Raw genomic sequence first — 16,632 nt, 5'->3', positions numbered from 1 at the left:
TTATAACACATTTGCTCGAGACTATTTCTACTCGTTTGGTTCCAAATGTTTACTTGCGAACAATCACATTCGAAATACGAATTGAATTCAAATTTTTATCTTTTTACAATTGATTTTTTTTTTTGTTAGAATTACGGAAATGCAACACATGTTAATCCATCGTAGGAAAATATCTGTTTCCACATCAATACAACGATGGGTTCGTTTGTCGACAGATTCATCACTATCGAATGCAGATGGCAGCTCGACAAAGGATAAAATTTCTTTGACATTCAAAGAAAAACTTAATAAAGGTCCTGAATTCGAAGATTTTATTGCCGGTGTCGTACCACGAAATATAAAAACATTTGGTGATTATCAAGGCAAATTGAAACGAGAAATAGGTGAAAATGAGCGACTACGTTTGCCCCCTTGGCTTAAACGAGAAATTCCTGTTGGTCCAAATTATCATCGATTAAAATCGACGCTTCGTAACCTTAAGTTGCACACTGTTTGTGAGGAAGCTAAATGCCCAAACATTGGTGAATGTTGGGGTGGATCAGAGAGTTCAACAGCAACTGCTACCATAATGTTAATGGGTGATACTTGCACTCGTGGATGTAGATTTTGTTCGGTAAAAACCGCACGTAAACCACCACCAGTCGATCCGGAGGAACCGGTCAATACTGCTAAAGCTATTGTTGCTTGGAATTTAGATTATGTCGTTCTTACGTCTGTCGATCGTGATGATATGCCAGATGGTGGTGCGGAACATTTTGCTCGTACCGTCCGTGAAATTAAGCGTCTTTCACCCGATCTTCTTGTCGAATGTCTTACACCAGATTTTCGTGGCCAACATGCTAATGTTGCAACGGTAGCATCATCTGGTTTAGATGTCTTTGCACACAACATTGAAACTGTTCGTGATTATCAAAAATTTGTCCGAGACCCACGTGCCAATTACGATCAATCATTGGACGTTCTTCGATATGCCAAAGAATCACAGCCAGTAATCATAACGAAAACTTCGTTAATGCTTGGTTTTGGTGAAACAGATGACCAGATCAAACAAACTATGGAAGATCTACGGCAAGCAAATGTAGATTGTCTTACATTAGGTCAATATATGCAGCCAACAAAACGTCATCTAAAAGTCGTCGAATATGTAACGCCAGAAAAATTTGCCTTCTGGGAAGATTATGGCAATCGATTAGGTTTTGCCTATACCGCCTCAGGTCCATTAGTTCGATCATCATATAAAGCAGGTGAATTTTTCATCAAAAATCTGATTGCTAAACGTCGCCAAAATAATTCATCATCATCAAATCTATAAGGTAAGATTGACGACATTTTTTATATTTAACAATTTCTATTATCGACTTCTCCGTTCCTCATTGCAAAATTTTAGATTTCAAAATTGTCAATGATTTTGGAAAGTCATAAATTAATCAAAAATTATTCACACAAATAAATTTTTTGTCTTTAGTGATAAACAATCAATCAATTTATTTGTTTTTGCTAATTGTAACATTTTTTTTAATTCACAGGTTAATATCAATGAAAAAATATCTATGGAGAAAATTGAATATTCTCATTGTTAATTATTAGGTTTTTTAATAAAAAAAAAAGATTATATTCTCAATTTTAAAGAGTATTTGTGCTGCCACCAAGCGAATCAGCCTCCGAATCTGAACCAGATATAGAAGATCCTTGGCCATCATCATTGTTTTCATGATTCATACCACCAACCGTTTCTTTTGTCATTATTGAAATATCATCATCATCATGGCTACTGGATAGGCTATCCATATTTTGAAATATTTCATACAGTGTTGTAATGAATCGATGAACATCGGTGAATGAATTATATAATGGAGTAGGTGCAACACGCATCACACTTGGCATTCGAATATCACACTATTTTCAAGTTCAAATCATAAAAAGATCAGCAAAACCGTACAAACTAGATTAAATTGATTTTTAATCTCTTACCACAATGCCACGCTTCTGAAATTGTTCGTGAATGATCGAAAGTGGTACGGAAAAAATTAATGATAATTGGGCTCCTCGTTGTTCCGGATCTGATGGTGTAATGATTTTGATGGATGGCATTAATAATGATCGACTATCGCCATTATTATCTGCTGATCGTTGATGATTATTTCGTTTATCCGTTTGAGGGAAAAACGATTTAATCATAAATTCTAAATATCCTGTCAGTAAGTATTCTTTTTGTCGTAATTCTTCCATCGATGTTTGTTCGAATATCTCCAGACTCGTCATAAGCATTGCGTTCAACACTGGTGATGGATTGCTCAATTTAAACATATCAGCACCTAAAGCTGGATCGAAATCACCTTTCATCAGGAATTTCGTTTCTACATTATTACCCCACCATCCTTGATACATGGGAAATGTTTCGCTATAATTAGTGAAATATTTTTCATTCACATAAATTGCTCCCATGCTTCCAGCACCGGCATTCATATACTATTTTGAATTATATGATCAAAATAGCTGAAATTATTATTAAGAATTATTTACCTTATATGTACACCATGCTGCGAAATCGACATTCCATTCATCAAGATAAATCGGGACATTACCTACTGCATGAGCTAAATCCACTCCTACTAATATGCCTTTTTTGTGAGCTGCTTCAGTCAAGCGTTTTACATTCAACAATTGACCTGTATAGTATTGAACAGCCGGTAATAATGCCACTTTAATCTGATCACCTTGTTCATCAAACAATCGGATGATGTCATCTTCGTTTAATAAATTTTCTCCCTAATCAATAAGATTGAATGAAAATTAGTTTGATGATATCATCAACATCAAACTTACTTTTCGAGGTTTTAATAATATCAATCCTTTTTCCGGTGATATTCCATGCGATCGTAGTTGTGATTTAGCCACATACTATCAAATTAATGGGTAAAAACCACAAAGTCAGATGATTTGCTGATCTTAATCAAATGTGATAAACATACCGTATCAGAAGGGAATGCATGATCTTCGATCATCAATTTATATCGATTTGAATCGGGTCGATAGAATGTTGCAAGTAGCAGATGTAGATTCACGGTTAAACCGTTTAAGATTGCAATTTCATGTTCTTGTGCACCAACCATACGTGCCATTAATTTTTTTGCCGGAAGATCGGATAATGCAGCCGGTAGATATCCATGAAAATGACTGTGTACACCTTTTTTTGACCAATTATCCAATACTTTTTGTACATTTTGATCCAATAATTTGGGTTTTAAGCCCAATGATTGGCCACATAAGTAGATACATTCTTCCTCAGGATCTTTTAGAATGGTTTTATCAACTTTAAGATAATAATAATAATAAAATGAAAACTTTAAGCATTCAAGTTATCAATGTAATCAATCAAATCAATAGAGTTGTTTTTCCCTCATAATCATTTTCTATCGAATGATTTGATTTAATATCAACTCACTGTTGGGTAGATGAGATTTCTTTGGAAACGTAAACATCTGCCGAAATGAACGCAACGGATCATGTTTATCCATTAACCTTGCAAATTCAGCCGATTCAATCGATACATTCCATTCGTGAGCATTTTCCCGAAGGATAGACACCGGATTAATTCGTGATTTTGATTGCTGTGAATGAATAGATTTAAATCGATCGAATAGTTTGGTTGATTTATTCGTAATCATAATCATTTTCATGCATCGAAAAAAAGGTACTTACAATATCTTTGATTTTCTGCTTACACTTTGATTTTACTTCCGTAAAATTGTCTCGATGATTTGTATCAGATTCATTATTGGTAATGTTTGTCGTTGACATAGCTATTTTGTCTTTCATTTGAAAAATAAAAAAAAAATTCACTTTTTGTTACTGATTTCTGAATTAAATGTGAACGATGATGTAATAATCAAATGGATATCCAAAATAAAAATAAAATTGCATTCAAATATATCATATATCGAAGATATCAATATTTCGCGATCGAACCAATATCATCGATCCGCATTTATATACTCATCATGATGATCATTGTTGGTTTGATGATTATGATTGTACGGTGATTATGGTAGTTTGATTGTGGTTGTGGTGGTGGTGGTTGTTAGAAAATCTAGGCACCATCATCATTTTAAACGTCTACATTGTTCTGACATTATTGTTTTATGTCATTTTTTTTGTGTGTAAAACTTTTCAAATATATTTTTTTTTAATTTTGGGGGTCTTAGCTTGTCATCACCTTTCTCGATGGATTGTCTGACAGGATAGCGATCAAAAATTGTCATTGAAACGCCATTTAATCGATATATGAATAGACCAAACTATAATGATTGTGGATTGAGTTTCAGATTGTACACTTGTGAAGAATCAAACGATGATGTTGATGCTTAACCAGCAGCCTTGAATCTTTTAACAAAGTTTTTATTATGCGACCATATTTTAATGATAAATTGAAAAATTTTTGTCATCCAATTTATCAAGCTTATATTTGTTTCCTCAATTCATTCGAAATAAATATCGATATTTTAAGAAACCTTCGATAAATAAATCTACAGATATAATGACATTTCATATCAAATATAAAATATTGAATTGTCGAGCTTACATTTCAGACACAAAAATTGACATTTTTATTTGATCTGTATTCAATTTATTATTATATAATTCTTTTTCTTTTAAATTTATCTTGCGACCTGTCTATCATTATTTTAATAGAAATTAATTCATAAATATATTATGATGTTTGTATGGCATAAAGTTGGTTACTAATACGGATGATGATGATGATGACCTTGCCAAAATCATCGGTATCATCCAGCTAATTGGATGCCAAAATATCATTGCCCATTTTTTTTTTAATTGAAAAAATTGTTTATTTGTCCATCTATCTTTACAACAATTTGTTATACAGATTTTTTTTTCTAAATAAATTTTCGATCGAACATCATATTTACCTAACGGTCATTATTTTTTTCTATAAATAAACTTTATTTTTATTGTCCATTTGTATCGAGATTATCACCTTTATATCAACATTGGAGGATTATAATTAGAAAAAAACCCTATCGAATATTGGTCGAAAATAATTTCGATTTGTAAAAGTTGTGCAATCGAGAAAAAAATGGCCCACTTTTTTTCAATATAACTTTAATCAACTACAATCAATACAGGTGACAATCAATATTTCAATCCATCACTCAATCAATCATTCAAAGATTGATTAAATGAATTCATGAAAAATCAATGCAAATCATTATTATTATTATAACCACAATTATCATCACCTCCGGTATTGAATAGGTCATGATAATAAAAATAATAATGATAATCATTCGTAGTCACGAAACATTACTACTAACCAACCAGATTTGAGTTTGGGTATCCTTTACAAATGTAAATTGGGATCAAATATATGTAGATTGTTTTTTTTTCATCGCTAAAACATTGGTCTATCATTTGCATATATAATATTATAGACTACGTTTGATATTACAAAATTGATGATGCCTTACAATTCCTGCTACCTGTTATTTTAATGATGATGATGATGAAAAATGACCCTTATTCGTACAAATATTTTCATTTTATTCATGATGAAAAATATTTTCAAGATAATTAACTTTGATAATACATTTTCATCTTATTTAATGAACATTATCACCATAATGATCATCATCATCATCATCATCATGTCAGATAAATTACTTTTTTCAAGATGTATGGATGTCATCATAGGTTATAATCATTATTCGGCAGGTAATAATCATTTTAAAATATTGATGATCAATGTTTTGAATTGATCGATTATTCAAAACATTTGACTATAATTAATTCTTCTTTTTTTTCGAAAAGAAAAATTTCATCTTACAAGAATGATTAAAAATGTCATCAATAATTTTCATGAAAGAAAATAATCAAGATGAATTTATATCAGCTAGGAAAAAAACAGATTTTATCATCAATGTTTTTTTTCCGTAAGATTATTAAGGGAAAAAAACCAAAAAATGTTTTTGTCTTATGTTTTGGTCATATGGAAAACATCATCAACAACAAAAACCGGATAGCGTCACATTGAATAGGTTGTTCTACATTCTCTTCCTAACACACACAGACAGAAACACTAATTATCTTTTTAGTATATCCCATTTTTTTCAAACTGACAAATTTTAAATAAACAATGTTTACAATCAACCAACCAGCCAATAAACAATTGTCAGTTCATTCAGAATGTTCAAAACGAAAGATGAAAAAAATTATTATTTGTCCATGATTCGAATGGAATTCATTCTATTCAATTCAGTTAATTATATTCTATTTTTGTATGTTTGAAAAACAAAACAAAAAACATTTCTCTTTTCCGATCATCCAAACAACCGACCAAGCCTTGAACTTGACATTTTCAATCGGATCGCTGGTCATTTAGATGATGGTAAATGTGCTGATTTCCACTCAATGAACTATCAGAGAGAGAAATAGAAGAAGAGAGAGAGAGAGAGAGAGATGGTAATGATGATGAATGATTTCAGATTTCAAACATGGCAATAAGATGAGCGGGAAAGAGGAATGAAAAAAAAGAGTAAAATTTTTTGGAGAAAAATACCTGGAAATACCGTTTTCTTTTTATTTTTGGTTAGTTGTCGGTGTTAACTTTATTATTTTATTCATTTTAGCTCTTGCCAGTGCACTTAGTGATTGAGTGAAAGATTTCCAGATATTTTTTCTTTTTCATTCGGACATGGTTTTTCTGGTTGTTTGATGATTGAATATTAATTCAAAAACGAAAGAACAAAAATTCCACTTTCAACAACAACAAGAAACAAAGTTTACCTATTTTGATTAATTTGTTTGTTTATTATTTTTGGATGATATTATTTTTTTTCAACTAACGAATCATAATTCAAATCACGATTGATTTTTGTTAAAATTTTTAAATTTCAATCATTCAAGATGATGTGTAATATTTTGGGTAAATTTTTGTTTTCGTTTAGTTTTGTTCTTTGTTTACAAGTGATTTATTTTATATTACATATATAAGCAGTGTTATCAATGATAACGATGATGGTAATAGTGTTAACTGTTTCGAATGCTGCAACTATCCATCATCATTCGACAAATTTTCCGATGAATCCAGATCAATCACAAAGAACGAAAGCAATTCTGCCCGATTCATCGCCTGTGGAAAGAAGTTCGGATGAATTCGTCCCGGAAAAGTTTTTAGCATCTGGTAAAATGGCTTCAACTGATTTTGACAATATTCCTTCACAATTTATTGGACCAAATTATTCATTTGGAAATTCTAGATTACCGATTATCACATCTGGACAATTACCTTTAGGAATATCTGTTACTGAAAAATCTACATTAAATAATTTACCGATTAAAGATGAGAAAATGGACTTACTTGGTGCAGCTTTGAGAAGATATGATATGAAAAGATATTTGCTGAAAAAAATCTTAGGAAATTCGCATGATCTTGATGAAGATATTGATGGCGGATTTTTCAGTAATAAACATCTTAAACGTCATGGAACAGCAGGCGTGGCAGCCAAAGTTCTTGGTGAATTGATTGGCATCAAAATTCGTGAATCAATCGAAGGATTCGGTAAATCATTCAGTGAATATGCAAAGGATTTTACCGCACGAAATTTCGTCAATGCTGGACAATTATTTGGAAAATTATTTCGATTTTCACAGCCATAAAATACAAAAACCAAAACTTTTAAAAATAATACAAATTTGTACATAATAATCTGATAGATTTATTCTAATTTATTGTCAGATTTTAATTTATTTATTTATTTAACAAAAATAATTGTCAAAAAAAACAACTTTTTCTTTTTAAAATCATTATTAAAATTAAAATTCAAAAATCAAGATTGGAAATACCGACCACTAGATGGCAGGGAGTTTTCAATTTACTCAAAAAAAAAAAAATTCGATTTGTTCGAAATGAGTGAAGCGGAAATCAATCCTCATAAACAATATTGTTGCATTGATAAAACAATTTTGATTACAGCAATTTATTTTTCAATCCTTTTGATTATCTAAACTGATTTCCATGAAATATTTTTTCCATTTAATTTTTAGTTTAAAATCGATTTGATCAACTGTTAATATCAGTCAATTGTTTTGAAGTTGAAATAAGTTTATATGAGATGTTTTTTTTTGGAAAATTAAACTTTTTGAATATATAGCTGCTAAATATGATGAAAATAAACTACGAAGTTTCTCACCAACATTATCGAAAATCAAAGTGAAATGATAAAAATCATGTACATAATTGTTGAAGAGAGGTTGAGAGAAAAAAACGGGAATTGTCGTTCGACAGGTTCAGCTGATGGTCTCTCATATACTGGTCATTCGACTAAACCGAAGAGAACCGGCCAATCAAAAAATAAATGAATAAAATTGTGTTTGTTACCTAGTGACCTAGTTAGGCGAATATTTATTATTTTCATTTATTTTGTGTTTGTGTCTTGTTATAAAATACTCTCTTTTTATTATAATGAACTTTTTGAAAAACTTTGCTGAAATTCGGTTCATTTGACATAAAATATCATAAATAACTTATTATTAAAATTTGATTAGAATTTGTTTTTGTTTTCCATTGAAACTGAATTTTTTCTATCAACAAATAATGCAATCCATTCGTCCATCTCAATTTTTCAGATTGGCCACGACAAAATGTACATCATTTCGAAATGTTCATCTATCAATTGCCACGTCAATGTCTGGACGTCATCAACAACAATTAGAGAAAGAAGTTTCATCCAGTTCCAGATTAAATCATGTATTAGCTAATGCAAACCGAATTCTTATGTCGACCGAACAAAATGATCAAAATTTACAGAATTTGATCACCGAAGAAGTGATGGTTATTACTCAAATATTACAGAAATTAGTTGGCACCAATTTTTCACTCTCTGAAATTCAAAAGTATGTAAACATTTTGAAAATGTTGTTTTTTTTGTTAAATTCCACATTGTGTTTTGTCCAGATTATATGAAAATGAATCATCTTCCGATCATTTTATTCGTGGTTTAATTGTCCTACTGATTTCGAAAGCAGCTTCATCATCATCATCCAGTAAAACGCAATTAGGGCAGCAGGATATTTCGACAATACAATGGCGTCTAGCTAAAATAGTCGAAATGATACATATGGCGGTACTTATACATCGACAAATACGAAACGTTTCATTCAATACATTGGATTCCGGTTCCATTGAGACACAGCTTAATTTGCAAAATAAAATTTCCGTTCTGTATGGAGATTTTCTTTGGGCTAAAGCTTGGAAAGAATTGGCCGATATGGGAGATATTCAAGTAATTGATATGATGGTGTCCGTTTTGGTAAACACTTCTACGGGGCAATTTCTTGCCGAAATTGAATCGCATGATTTGAGCCGAAAAATGAAAGTTGATTATTGGCTGGAAAAAAATTTTCTTCTAAATGCCTGTTTACCTGCATTTGGCTGTCGATCAACGTTGAAATTGGCGGGTGTAGATGAACGATTGCAGAAAAATGCTTATGATTTTGGTCAAAATTTCGGCTTTTTCAGCAAAGCATATCAGGAAATAAAATGGTTCGAAAATAATGGCAGTGTTGAAGATTCAAACAATATTCATTCATTGGATATATGTTCATTGCCGGTTATCATGCATTCGATTGAATCTGGTCAATCATTCGATCGAATGATTAAAAAAAATGTATCCGAAAATCACAAACAGCCGGGTGAATTGATCATGGATCAACAAGAATTCATTGAAATCATACGTAAAGGTACTGGTCTGCAAAAATCACGATCAATTTTGGAAAATTTTCGTCAAAAATCATTAGGAAACTTGAATGATTTTCCCGAATCAGAAGCCAAAGTGCATCTAAAATCCATATTGGAAACGATGGATCCATAAATCGAAAAACAATTCTGACTAGCCATCCGAATTCAATTTATTCGTTACCAACAAACGCACATAATGAATATTTTATCAAATCCAAATTGATGTTTTTTTTCACTGTTTTGTTCAAATTATGAATGTGTTTGAATGAATATATTTCAATTTTGTGACCATTGCCTTATTTTTTTTGTTGCAGATTTATTTATTTGTTGATGATCATGATTATTAATGTCTCTCAACGGATTTTTTTAGCTTTAATTTGTATTCGGTGTATTTGAATTGACGTGTCAACACACAATTTTGAATCAATGGGAAAATGGAAAAATTCTTCTAACCATTATAGGTTTGTTTGTTTCAAATTCAACCATCACTTGGGACAATCGATATTTCCATGGCTGTCATTCGCAATATTATAGAAGCTCTGTCTCAAAGGATTCATCAATAAATCGATCAAACAAACAGATTAAGGAGAATATAAAAAAAACAACAAAAATAGTAGCCCAAAATTTTGTTGTTGGTTAGGGATTTTTTTTTCAATTATCCCGATTTGACTTTAATTGATCGATTGATGATCAAGTGATCAAAAAAATTCAAAAATTTTATTTTTAAAAATTATTTTTAAAAATTTTTCTTTTTCATTTCGGACATCTATTTTTTCTTTAATTTTATTTTCTGTTACGTTGATTGATGAAGCTGAATGTTGAATACTTCATGTAAAATGGACAGTTTTTTTTCAATTTTCTGTTCAATAGAACAAGTTGGAAAATTGAATTCTCCAACTAAATAAAAACACTTAATTTGTCCCAAGTGGTTCGATATTGACGGATCCTAGGTCTGTTCTTTTTATTGTTGTTGTTGATTTGAATTGTTTTGCGCAACCTAGACAAATGATGAGCGTTGGTATTCTCCACCTGCCGTGAACGATGATGTTGTTGATGAGGATAATGTTGATGATGATGACTGTGGTGGCTAACCACCAAAACCACATTTATCAAAGGTTTTTTTCTATTTTGGTTTTCAGATTGGTCGGCCGCATCGAGAACGTCAATTGTCACGCAATTGTATGTAGGCTGGTCAATTTTGAATAACATTAAGTTTTTGTTTTCAAAAATGAAAAAAAACATTCGACTTCCTGCAGCTGGTTTTCCATGAATGGCCAAAATAACTTCCAAATTCCGGGATGTATTTAATGATGGCAAAAAAATTATCAATTTTTCGATGTGATTTTTTTTATTGAATAAAGTGTATTCAACTACAATTATTATAAATGAAAATTTTTCTCATTTACGTTAAATCGAAAATGACAAACAATTCTTTTCAAACATCATGACTGATATGATCTGATGGATGGATGGATCATATTTTTAACCCGAGAGATCCATGATCATTTTATGTCATCATCATACATTCGAAAACAAGCGTGAGAACCCGATCAACTATTGTGAAAATAGAACATCATAAATGACTTAATAACTGTATTTTACGTGGGGACATATATGCCCGTGAAACTAAAATAAAAATAAAAATAATAAAAATCGAACGAAACGATCATACATCGAAGCTAAATCCCAGACTCGATGCCAGTCGCGTGTGACCGAATGAGAGAGCGAGAGAGAGAGAGAGAGAGAGAGAGAGAGAGAGAGAAAGCGAAGTGAGAGCAATAGAACAAGGACATGTAAATGTTCCAATGATCCCATGGTTCAAGCTCTAATTGTACAAATCGAGCATAAATGAAAAAAACGTAAGCGTTTTAACTATGGGAACAAAATGAATGCCATTTTCCCACTGTATTCGATCATTGATCATTGAATCGTGTGTTTACATTAGCAGTTCTTATCGGCCTAGTCAATGAAAAAATGTGATTTTTAATGATTGTGATGCTTAATACAAGAAAGTTGTCTATGAAATTTTTTCATTATTATTGAATTTTATTATCAAAATCAACAAAAACTTTTTTCTCACCTTTAACCTGGTATACCAGATACAATGTCATCATCATTATGCATAACAAAACACAAACTGACAACAATAAAAATTAGCCTATCAACTATGCTGAGTAAACTTGTATGTCGCGTGTCTAAAGTTATCTGACTATGACCACAAGACCGGAAATTTTACTGAAAAGACCAGTGGCGGAAATAGACATCCTCTCCCTTTATTTTTTACTCTAGTTCTTTATTAATATCAAATTAGAGAAAAATTATTCTTAATTTAAAAATTAATTTCAATATTTCAATCGTTCCTTACGATTATCGAAAAGACACTTGACAATTTGGATTGATTTTGATCAATTTTCTCGAAATTGTATTCGATTCAACAATGACCTTGATCATGAGATGGCACGTGTCATTTTTGATGTTTTATATTTATTAAGGCTAGTAAAACTTTGAAAAGAAATGGACAAATTTAGTAAACTTCATGAAATATAAGGATTCTTCAAAGAAAAAACTTTTAATAAATAAAGGAATAAAAAAATTGTATTTTCCCACGTTTTTTTGGTTGAGAATGATAAAATATTCTACCCCCAATTCATCGAAAAAAATTCGAATGAAATATTCGTGGGAAACTGAGGGCGGTCCATTAGAAACCTAACAGGCGGGTCAACATGATATTGGTACACCAATTGGTTGAAGCATTGAACTATTGGCACCACCCTGCCAACAGTTTCTGGGCTATACAGATGCATCCATACGCCAGATTCAAACTCTGCATTCACAATATATTACAATTACTGACTATGAGTAAAAAAAACTTAGTTTCCGACCGCGTGCCATATAACAGGCAGCGAGCATCCAAATTTTAAGAATCTTACACATTCACCAATCATTGATTCATTTGATCAAGTGACTTGCATACGGTCGGTCACGTGTTCTTCATATTTTATTCTCCATTCGTGTTGAAAAAAACTTGGCGTATTTTTTTGCCAGAAAGAAAAACTGTTCCATCATCATAATTATGTATCCACAGCCACAACATTATGGACATCATCATCAAACACAAGTCCATTCATTGACTATGATGATGGCGAATCCGGTTGTTACTGCTCAGCATTATAATAATTCGGCGATACCACCCTCAACAACAAGCTCATCTTTCAGCGGTAATTTTTCGATGATGAACGATTCCGATCAGCCAACATATACAACATTAGTTCCACCACCACCACTAGCATCATCGGGAATTAAACATCATGGAATAAATAGTTGTGGTGGTGGTGGCGATGATTCGATGGCTACAACATCAACGGATGAAGAATTGGAAACAATAAGCCATAGTAGCAGCCATAAGAGGTGAGTGGTCTGATTTTTTAAATACATTTTGTTTTTCTTCAAACCATTGTTAAAAAAGAGGGATCCGCCTCTGGTTGTATTACACGTATTGAACACGTGACGCATCATCGTGCCCATGAACAAAGCCAGAGGAAGTCTTGGAACATACACACTCATTCATTGTAAACTCGCGCGAGTCGCATGTCAGTCTCGTGTCCAGTCTTGCGCCCGAACGGTTGCCTTTAGTTGATACCTAGTAGTATTGGTTAGTTGGTCGATAGGTCGGTGTTGATGTTGCAATCCTGATGATTAAGTCTTTAAGATTGACTTAGCTCTTTTTTATTTTTCGTGTCCGGCCGTGTGTTTGACACATTGTCAGTGTACGTGTGCATGTGTTAGTGTGTGTCTGTGACAAATCATTTATTCTTTTAGATCTTATGAAAGTAAAAAAGTTGGCGTGTGTCGGATCATCTGTACGTTCGTCAGCAGGCGTACGGCGTTTCCTTAAGACGACCTATTGTGTAACAACTCTCACGTGTCCAAATTCCAGTCGTTGTGTATCAGTTTGTAAAAAAACAAAATCTGTTGTAACTGTAAATAGTTGATAGTTCCGGTAGTTATCAGGTGATCGACATGTGGCGCAAAACCGCTCAAACAACAAATTCTAATCACCATCATCATCAGCATCATCATAGCCATGGCCATAATAATAGTAATCATCATCAACAACCGCAACAATCAACACATCATGCACAAAGCATGGCAAATAATCATCCCACCCACCCACATCATCAACCACAACAACATCATCCAACAAATTCATTTACACAACCAAATAACAAGTTTAGGTCAGTTCAGGGATATAATTATGAAAAACGGGAAGACAGGTGTAATATCCAAGCACATGCAATTCATTTTGAGTGGTTGATTTCGTTTTTTATTTCTTAGTTGATTAATAAATGATTTTTATTTTCTGTATTTTCTGCATTTCAGTATACAAATGGGCGATGCGAATAGCCTTGACAGTAGTTGTCATTTGATGAGCCGAAAAAAACGAAGAGGGGTAAGTGTTTCAATTATTTAATTATTGTATTTTTACAATATTTTTATATTGATAGATGATTGAAAAACGTCGACGAGATCGTATCAACAATTCTTTGCATGAATTGAAACGTCTGGTACCTGCTGCATTCGAAAAACAAGGCTCAGCCAAATTGGAAAAAGCCGAAATTCTTCAGATGACTGTTGATCATTTACGTATGCTACATTCGAAAGGATTCGATGCATTCTCATTTGATCCGCATAAATTTGCTACCGATTATCATATCATTGGATTTCGAGAATGTGCAGCCGAAGTTGCAAGATATCTGGTTTTGCATGAAGGGTTGGATTTCCAGGATCCACTTAGATTGCGTTTGATTAGTCATCTTCAATGTTATTCAGCACAACGTGAAATAAGCCTGAAATCTAGCACAGAATGGAATCCGAGTTTGTTCACAACGCCCATGAATCATACGGCACAACCGTCTTCAACAGCAACTTCAACATCAACTAGCTCGACAATGGCATCATCAACAAATTCAGCTCCGATCACAAATAGTAACAGTACATTACATTCATCATCATCCACCACAACAACTTCTCAGGCACCTAATTCCGGTTGTAGCGATTCTAATAATAACATGCAAACTGCCATGTCATCTTCATATCAACAATCATCTAGCGGAAAATCCGATTCGAATCCATCCAACACACAGCATTCATCATATAATACTGGTTATTATGGACAATATGATACTACCGGGAAATTGGATCATATAAACGGTATTAGTTCAATGTCTTGTAACAATACGGGAATCAAATCACCAATGTCACCTGCATTCACGACATTGAACTATGCAGGTGCTTCTTCAGCTGCCGTCGCCATTCCTAATTCTCCATCAACAACAACCAATTCATATTCATATTCATATCCGACTTCTGCTGTCGGTGGTTCATATTTTGCACCGAATGCTACTGCCGGTTACATGCCAGTAACAATGATGCCTGGTCCAACATCTATGGCTATCTCTTCGAATAATAATCAAGCTGGTATTCCAGGTCAAACTGGACAATCAAATGGACAAGGCAATGTGAATTCTGTTAAACATTATCGTCCATGGGGTACCGAATTGGCTTATTGATATCATATTAAGCTTAATGCTCATTAATTATATCTAGTCATTTTATTCTTTCATTTTGATAAATTTATATATTTTTTTTATCTTAACGTTTGTATTATATGACAAAAAAAAAGAAATATTTTTTGATCACATTTATTTTTGTACAAAAAAGTTTATAAAATTATAAATTACAAAATTCCAATTCAAATCAAATCTACATGGTGTAATATCTTATATGAAAGGTATTGAATTTACTCGCATGAAATAAAGCGTGCACATGTTTTAATTTTTGAGTTTATTTAATTTTTTTCTTTTTCAAAATCAGTAAAATGTCACCAACTTGTGATAAATTATTGATGGAAAATAAGATATCATTCGATGAAGTTAAACAATTAAATGATTATTTCAAAGATCTAATCAATAAAATTCCACCGAAAATTTTTTTCAATAAAAACGAACAAATCCTTCAAACAATCGAAAATGCAAAGAGAAAAAAATTTGCTAACAATTCCGAATTATCTGACAAATCAAAACATAAACGAGTCAAATTAGATCCTAGTAATCAACAACGTGTTTCAGATGTTGCACAAGAATTTGTTCAACAAAAAGAAAGTGATGGAAAAATTAATGAACTCCGAAAAAAATTGGCTAAAAGAATTAAAGATCTTCGTGACAGAAGAACCGGAGGCAAAAATGTTCATCAAACAATCCCTAAAATAATGGATAATGATAATGCGAATTCTGAAATCAGCCTGAATAAAAATAAGCCCAAAATTTTTAATGAACAAGGTATGAAATGGAATGATATCAATAAACTAATCCAATTAATTGTATAAATTTTCAGGTAATCTGGTGTTCTCCAAATTCGATTTAACCTCACAGGTAGATTTATCTGCCGAACGGGAAATGACCAAAGATCGTGAACTTAAAAAACAACACAACAAAACTTCATTGCAAGGATTATTAATTAAAGCCGAAAAAGATGAACGAAAAGTTTCCCATTTACAAGCCACTAATTCGAAGGCCGCAGAAAAATTTAAAAAAGCAAGAATATGGCAAACAGTACTAGAAAAAAGTGAAGGTAACAAAGTTCGTGATGATCCACAATTGATCAAAAAATCATTGAAAAAACAACAAAAAAAGAAATCGAAAAATTTTAAAGTTTGGAATGAACGAAAAGAATCGGTTAAAAAACGTCAACAATCTAAACAAGATCGACGACAACGAATGTTGGAAGAACGAAAAAATAAAAAAGAAAAACGTTCAAAACGTTATCTTAAGAAAAATAAATAAGACATTCTTTTATTTTATTCTAATTTAATCACT

General features: G+C 32.1%; 6 protein-coding genes across 11 annotated transcripts; 5 read left to right on the top strand and 1 right to left on the bottom strand.

Moving 5' to 3' along the window:
* The first annotated feature begins 27 nt into the window (after nt 1-27).
* Nucleotides 28-1,621, top strand: Las (lipoyl synthase, mitochondrial). Of its 3 annotated transcripts, none has more exons than XM_027340679.2 (2): nt 28-1,313; nt 1,588-1,621. In XM_027340679.2, the coding sequence occupies exon 1, from the start codon at nt 140-142 to the stop codon at nt 1,310-1,312; it is 1,173 nt and encodes a 390-aa protein (XP_027196480.2). In that variant the 5' UTR covers nt 28-139; the 3' UTR covers nt 1,313; nt 1,588-1,621. The 3 variants fall into 3 exon arrangements, with proteins under 3 accessions (XP_027196480.2, XP_027196488.2, XP_027196496.2); XM_027340687.2 differs by having other exon boundaries at nt 1,527-1,621; XM_027340695.2 differs by having other exon boundaries at nt 1,388-1,621.
* LOC113790946 (kynureninase-like) lies at nt 1,469-3,973 on the bottom strand. The gene is made up of 7 exons (XM_027340656.2): nt 3,703-3,973; nt 3,446-3,611; nt 2,973-3,313; nt 2,827-2,901; nt 2,524-2,769; nt 1,972-2,469; nt 1,469-1,896 (listed from the first exon to the last, which is right to left on the bottom strand). The coding sequence occupies exons 1-7, from the start codon at nt 3,817-3,819 to the stop codon at nt 1,624-1,626; spliced, it is 1,716 nt and encodes a 571-aa protein (XP_027196457.2). The 5' UTR covers nt 3,820-3,973; the 3' UTR covers nt 1,469-1,623.
* Nucleotides 3,597-7,860, top strand: LOC113798093 (uncharacterized). Of its 3 annotated transcripts, none has more exons than XM_075824479.1 (2): nt 3,597-3,694; nt 7,013-7,860. In XM_075824479.1, exons 1-2 carry the CDS (start codon nt 3,679-3,681, stop codon nt 7,675-7,677), a joined length of 681 nt encoding a protein of 226 aa, XP_075680594.1. In that variant the 5' UTR covers nt 3,597-3,678; the 3' UTR covers nt 7,678-7,860. The 3 variants fall into 3 exon arrangements, with proteins under 3 accessions (XP_075680594.1, XP_027204384.2, XP_027204392.2); XM_027348583.2 differs by lacking the exon at nt 3,597-3,694 and adding an exon at nt 5,759-6,943; XM_027348591.2 differs by lacking the exon at nt 3,597-3,694 and adding an exon at nt 5,762-6,943 and having other exon boundaries at nt 7,016-7,860.
* A 242-nt stretch (nt 7,861-8,102) lies between these two features.
* On the top strand, nt 8,103-10,056 carry Pdss2 (Decaprenyl diphosphate synthase subunit 2). The gene is made up of 2 exons (XM_027350033.2): nt 8,103-8,913; nt 8,975-10,056. The coding sequence occupies exons 1-2, from the start codon at nt 8,615-8,617 to the stop codon at nt 9,888-9,890; spliced, it is 1,215 nt and encodes a 404-aa protein (XP_027205834.2). The 5' UTR covers nt 8,103-8,614; the 3' UTR covers nt 9,891-10,056.
* A 2,235-nt stretch (nt 10,057-12,291) lies between these two features.
* On the top strand, nt 12,292-15,599 carry Hey (Hairy/E(spl)-related with YRPW motif). 2 transcript variants are annotated; one of them, XM_027349670.2, is made up of 3 exons: nt 12,292-13,165; nt 14,138-14,207; nt 14,263-15,599. In XM_027349670.2, exons 1-3 carry the CDS (start codon nt 12,831-12,833, stop codon nt 15,325-15,327), a joined length of 1,470 nt encoding a protein of 489 aa, XP_027205471.2. In that variant the 5' UTR covers nt 12,292-12,830; the 3' UTR covers nt 15,328-15,599. The 2 variants fall into 2 exon arrangements, with proteins under 2 accessions (XP_027205471.2, XP_027205474.2); XM_027349673.2 differs by lacking the exon at nt 12,292-13,165 and adding an exon at nt 13,183-13,992.
* On the top strand, nt 15,569-16,627 carry LOC113798864 (uncharacterized). The gene is made up of 2 exons (XM_027349460.2): nt 15,569-16,095; nt 16,151-16,627. The coding sequence occupies exons 1-2, from the start codon at nt 15,636-15,638 to the stop codon at nt 16,597-16,599; spliced, it is 909 nt and encodes a 302-aa protein (XP_027205261.2). The 5' UTR covers nt 15,569-15,635; the 3' UTR covers nt 16,600-16,627.
* The last annotated feature ends 5 nt before the right edge of the window (nt 16,628-16,632 follow it).

This window comes from Dermatophagoides pteronyssinus, unplaced genomic scaffold (assembly GCF_027571235.1).
Source record: "Dermatophagoides pteronyssinus isolate colony J.1.1.1.1 unplaced genomic scaffold, Derpt_VIB-CSIC_2022.12 sq0002, whole genome shotgun sequence".
NCBI lineage: Eukaryota > Metazoa > Arthropoda > Arachnida > Sarcoptiformes > Pyroglyphidae > Dermatophagoides > Dermatophagoides pteronyssinus.
The sequence above is the reverse complement of the archived record's forward strand: the minus strand, read 5'-3'. Positions and strand labels throughout refer to the sequence as shown.

What these genes read in the sequence shown, in the direction of transcription:
- Las (XM_027340679.2), top strand. Translation starts at nt 140, where the DNA reads ATGCAACACATGTTAATCCATCGTAGGAAAATATCTGTTTCCACATCA.
- LOC113790946 (XM_027340656.2), bottom strand. Translation starts at nt 3,819, where the DNA reads ATGAAAGACAAAATAGCTATGTCAACGACAAACATTACCAATAATGAA. An exon ending in AGCAGAAAATCAAAGATATT is followed by an intron (nt 3,612 to 3,702) that starts GTAAGTACCTTT and finishes ATTCATTCACAG; the next exon opens with CAATCAAAATCACGAATTAA. An exon ending in ATGCATTCCCTTCTGATACG is followed by an intron (nt 2,902 to 2,972) that starts GTATGTTTATCA and finishes TTAATTTGATAG; the next exon opens with TATGTGGCTAAATCACAACT.
- Pdss2 (XM_027350033.2), top strand. Translation starts at nt 8,615, where the DNA reads ATGCAATCCATTCGTCCATCTCAATTTTTCAGATTGGCCACGACAAAA. An exon ending in TCACTCTCTGAAATTCAAAA is followed by an intron (nt 8,914 to 8,974) that starts GTATGTAAACAT and finishes TGTTTTGTCCAG; the next exon opens with ATTATATGAAAATGAATCAT.
- Hey (XM_027349670.2), top strand. Translation starts at nt 12,831, where the DNA reads ATGTATCCACAGCCACAACATTATGGACATCATCATCAAACACAAGTC. An exon ending in CATAGTAGCAGCCATAAGAG is followed by an intron (nt 13,166 to 14,137) that starts GTGAGTGGTCTG and finishes TCTGCATTTCAG; the next exon opens with TATACAAATGGGCGATGCGA. An exon ending in GCCGAAAAAAACGAAGAGGG is followed by an intron (nt 14,208 to 14,262) that starts GTAAGTGTTTCA and finishes TTATATTGATAG; the next exon opens with ATGATTGAAAAACGTCGACG.
- LOC113798864 (XM_027349460.2), top strand. Translation starts at nt 15,636, where the DNA reads ATGTCACCAACTTGTGATAAATTATTGATGGAAAATAAGATATCATTC. An exon ending in CAAAATTTTTAATGAACAAG is followed by an intron (nt 16,096 to 16,150) that starts GTATGAAATGGA and finishes ATAAATTTTCAG; the next exon opens with GTAATCTGGTGTTCTCCAAA.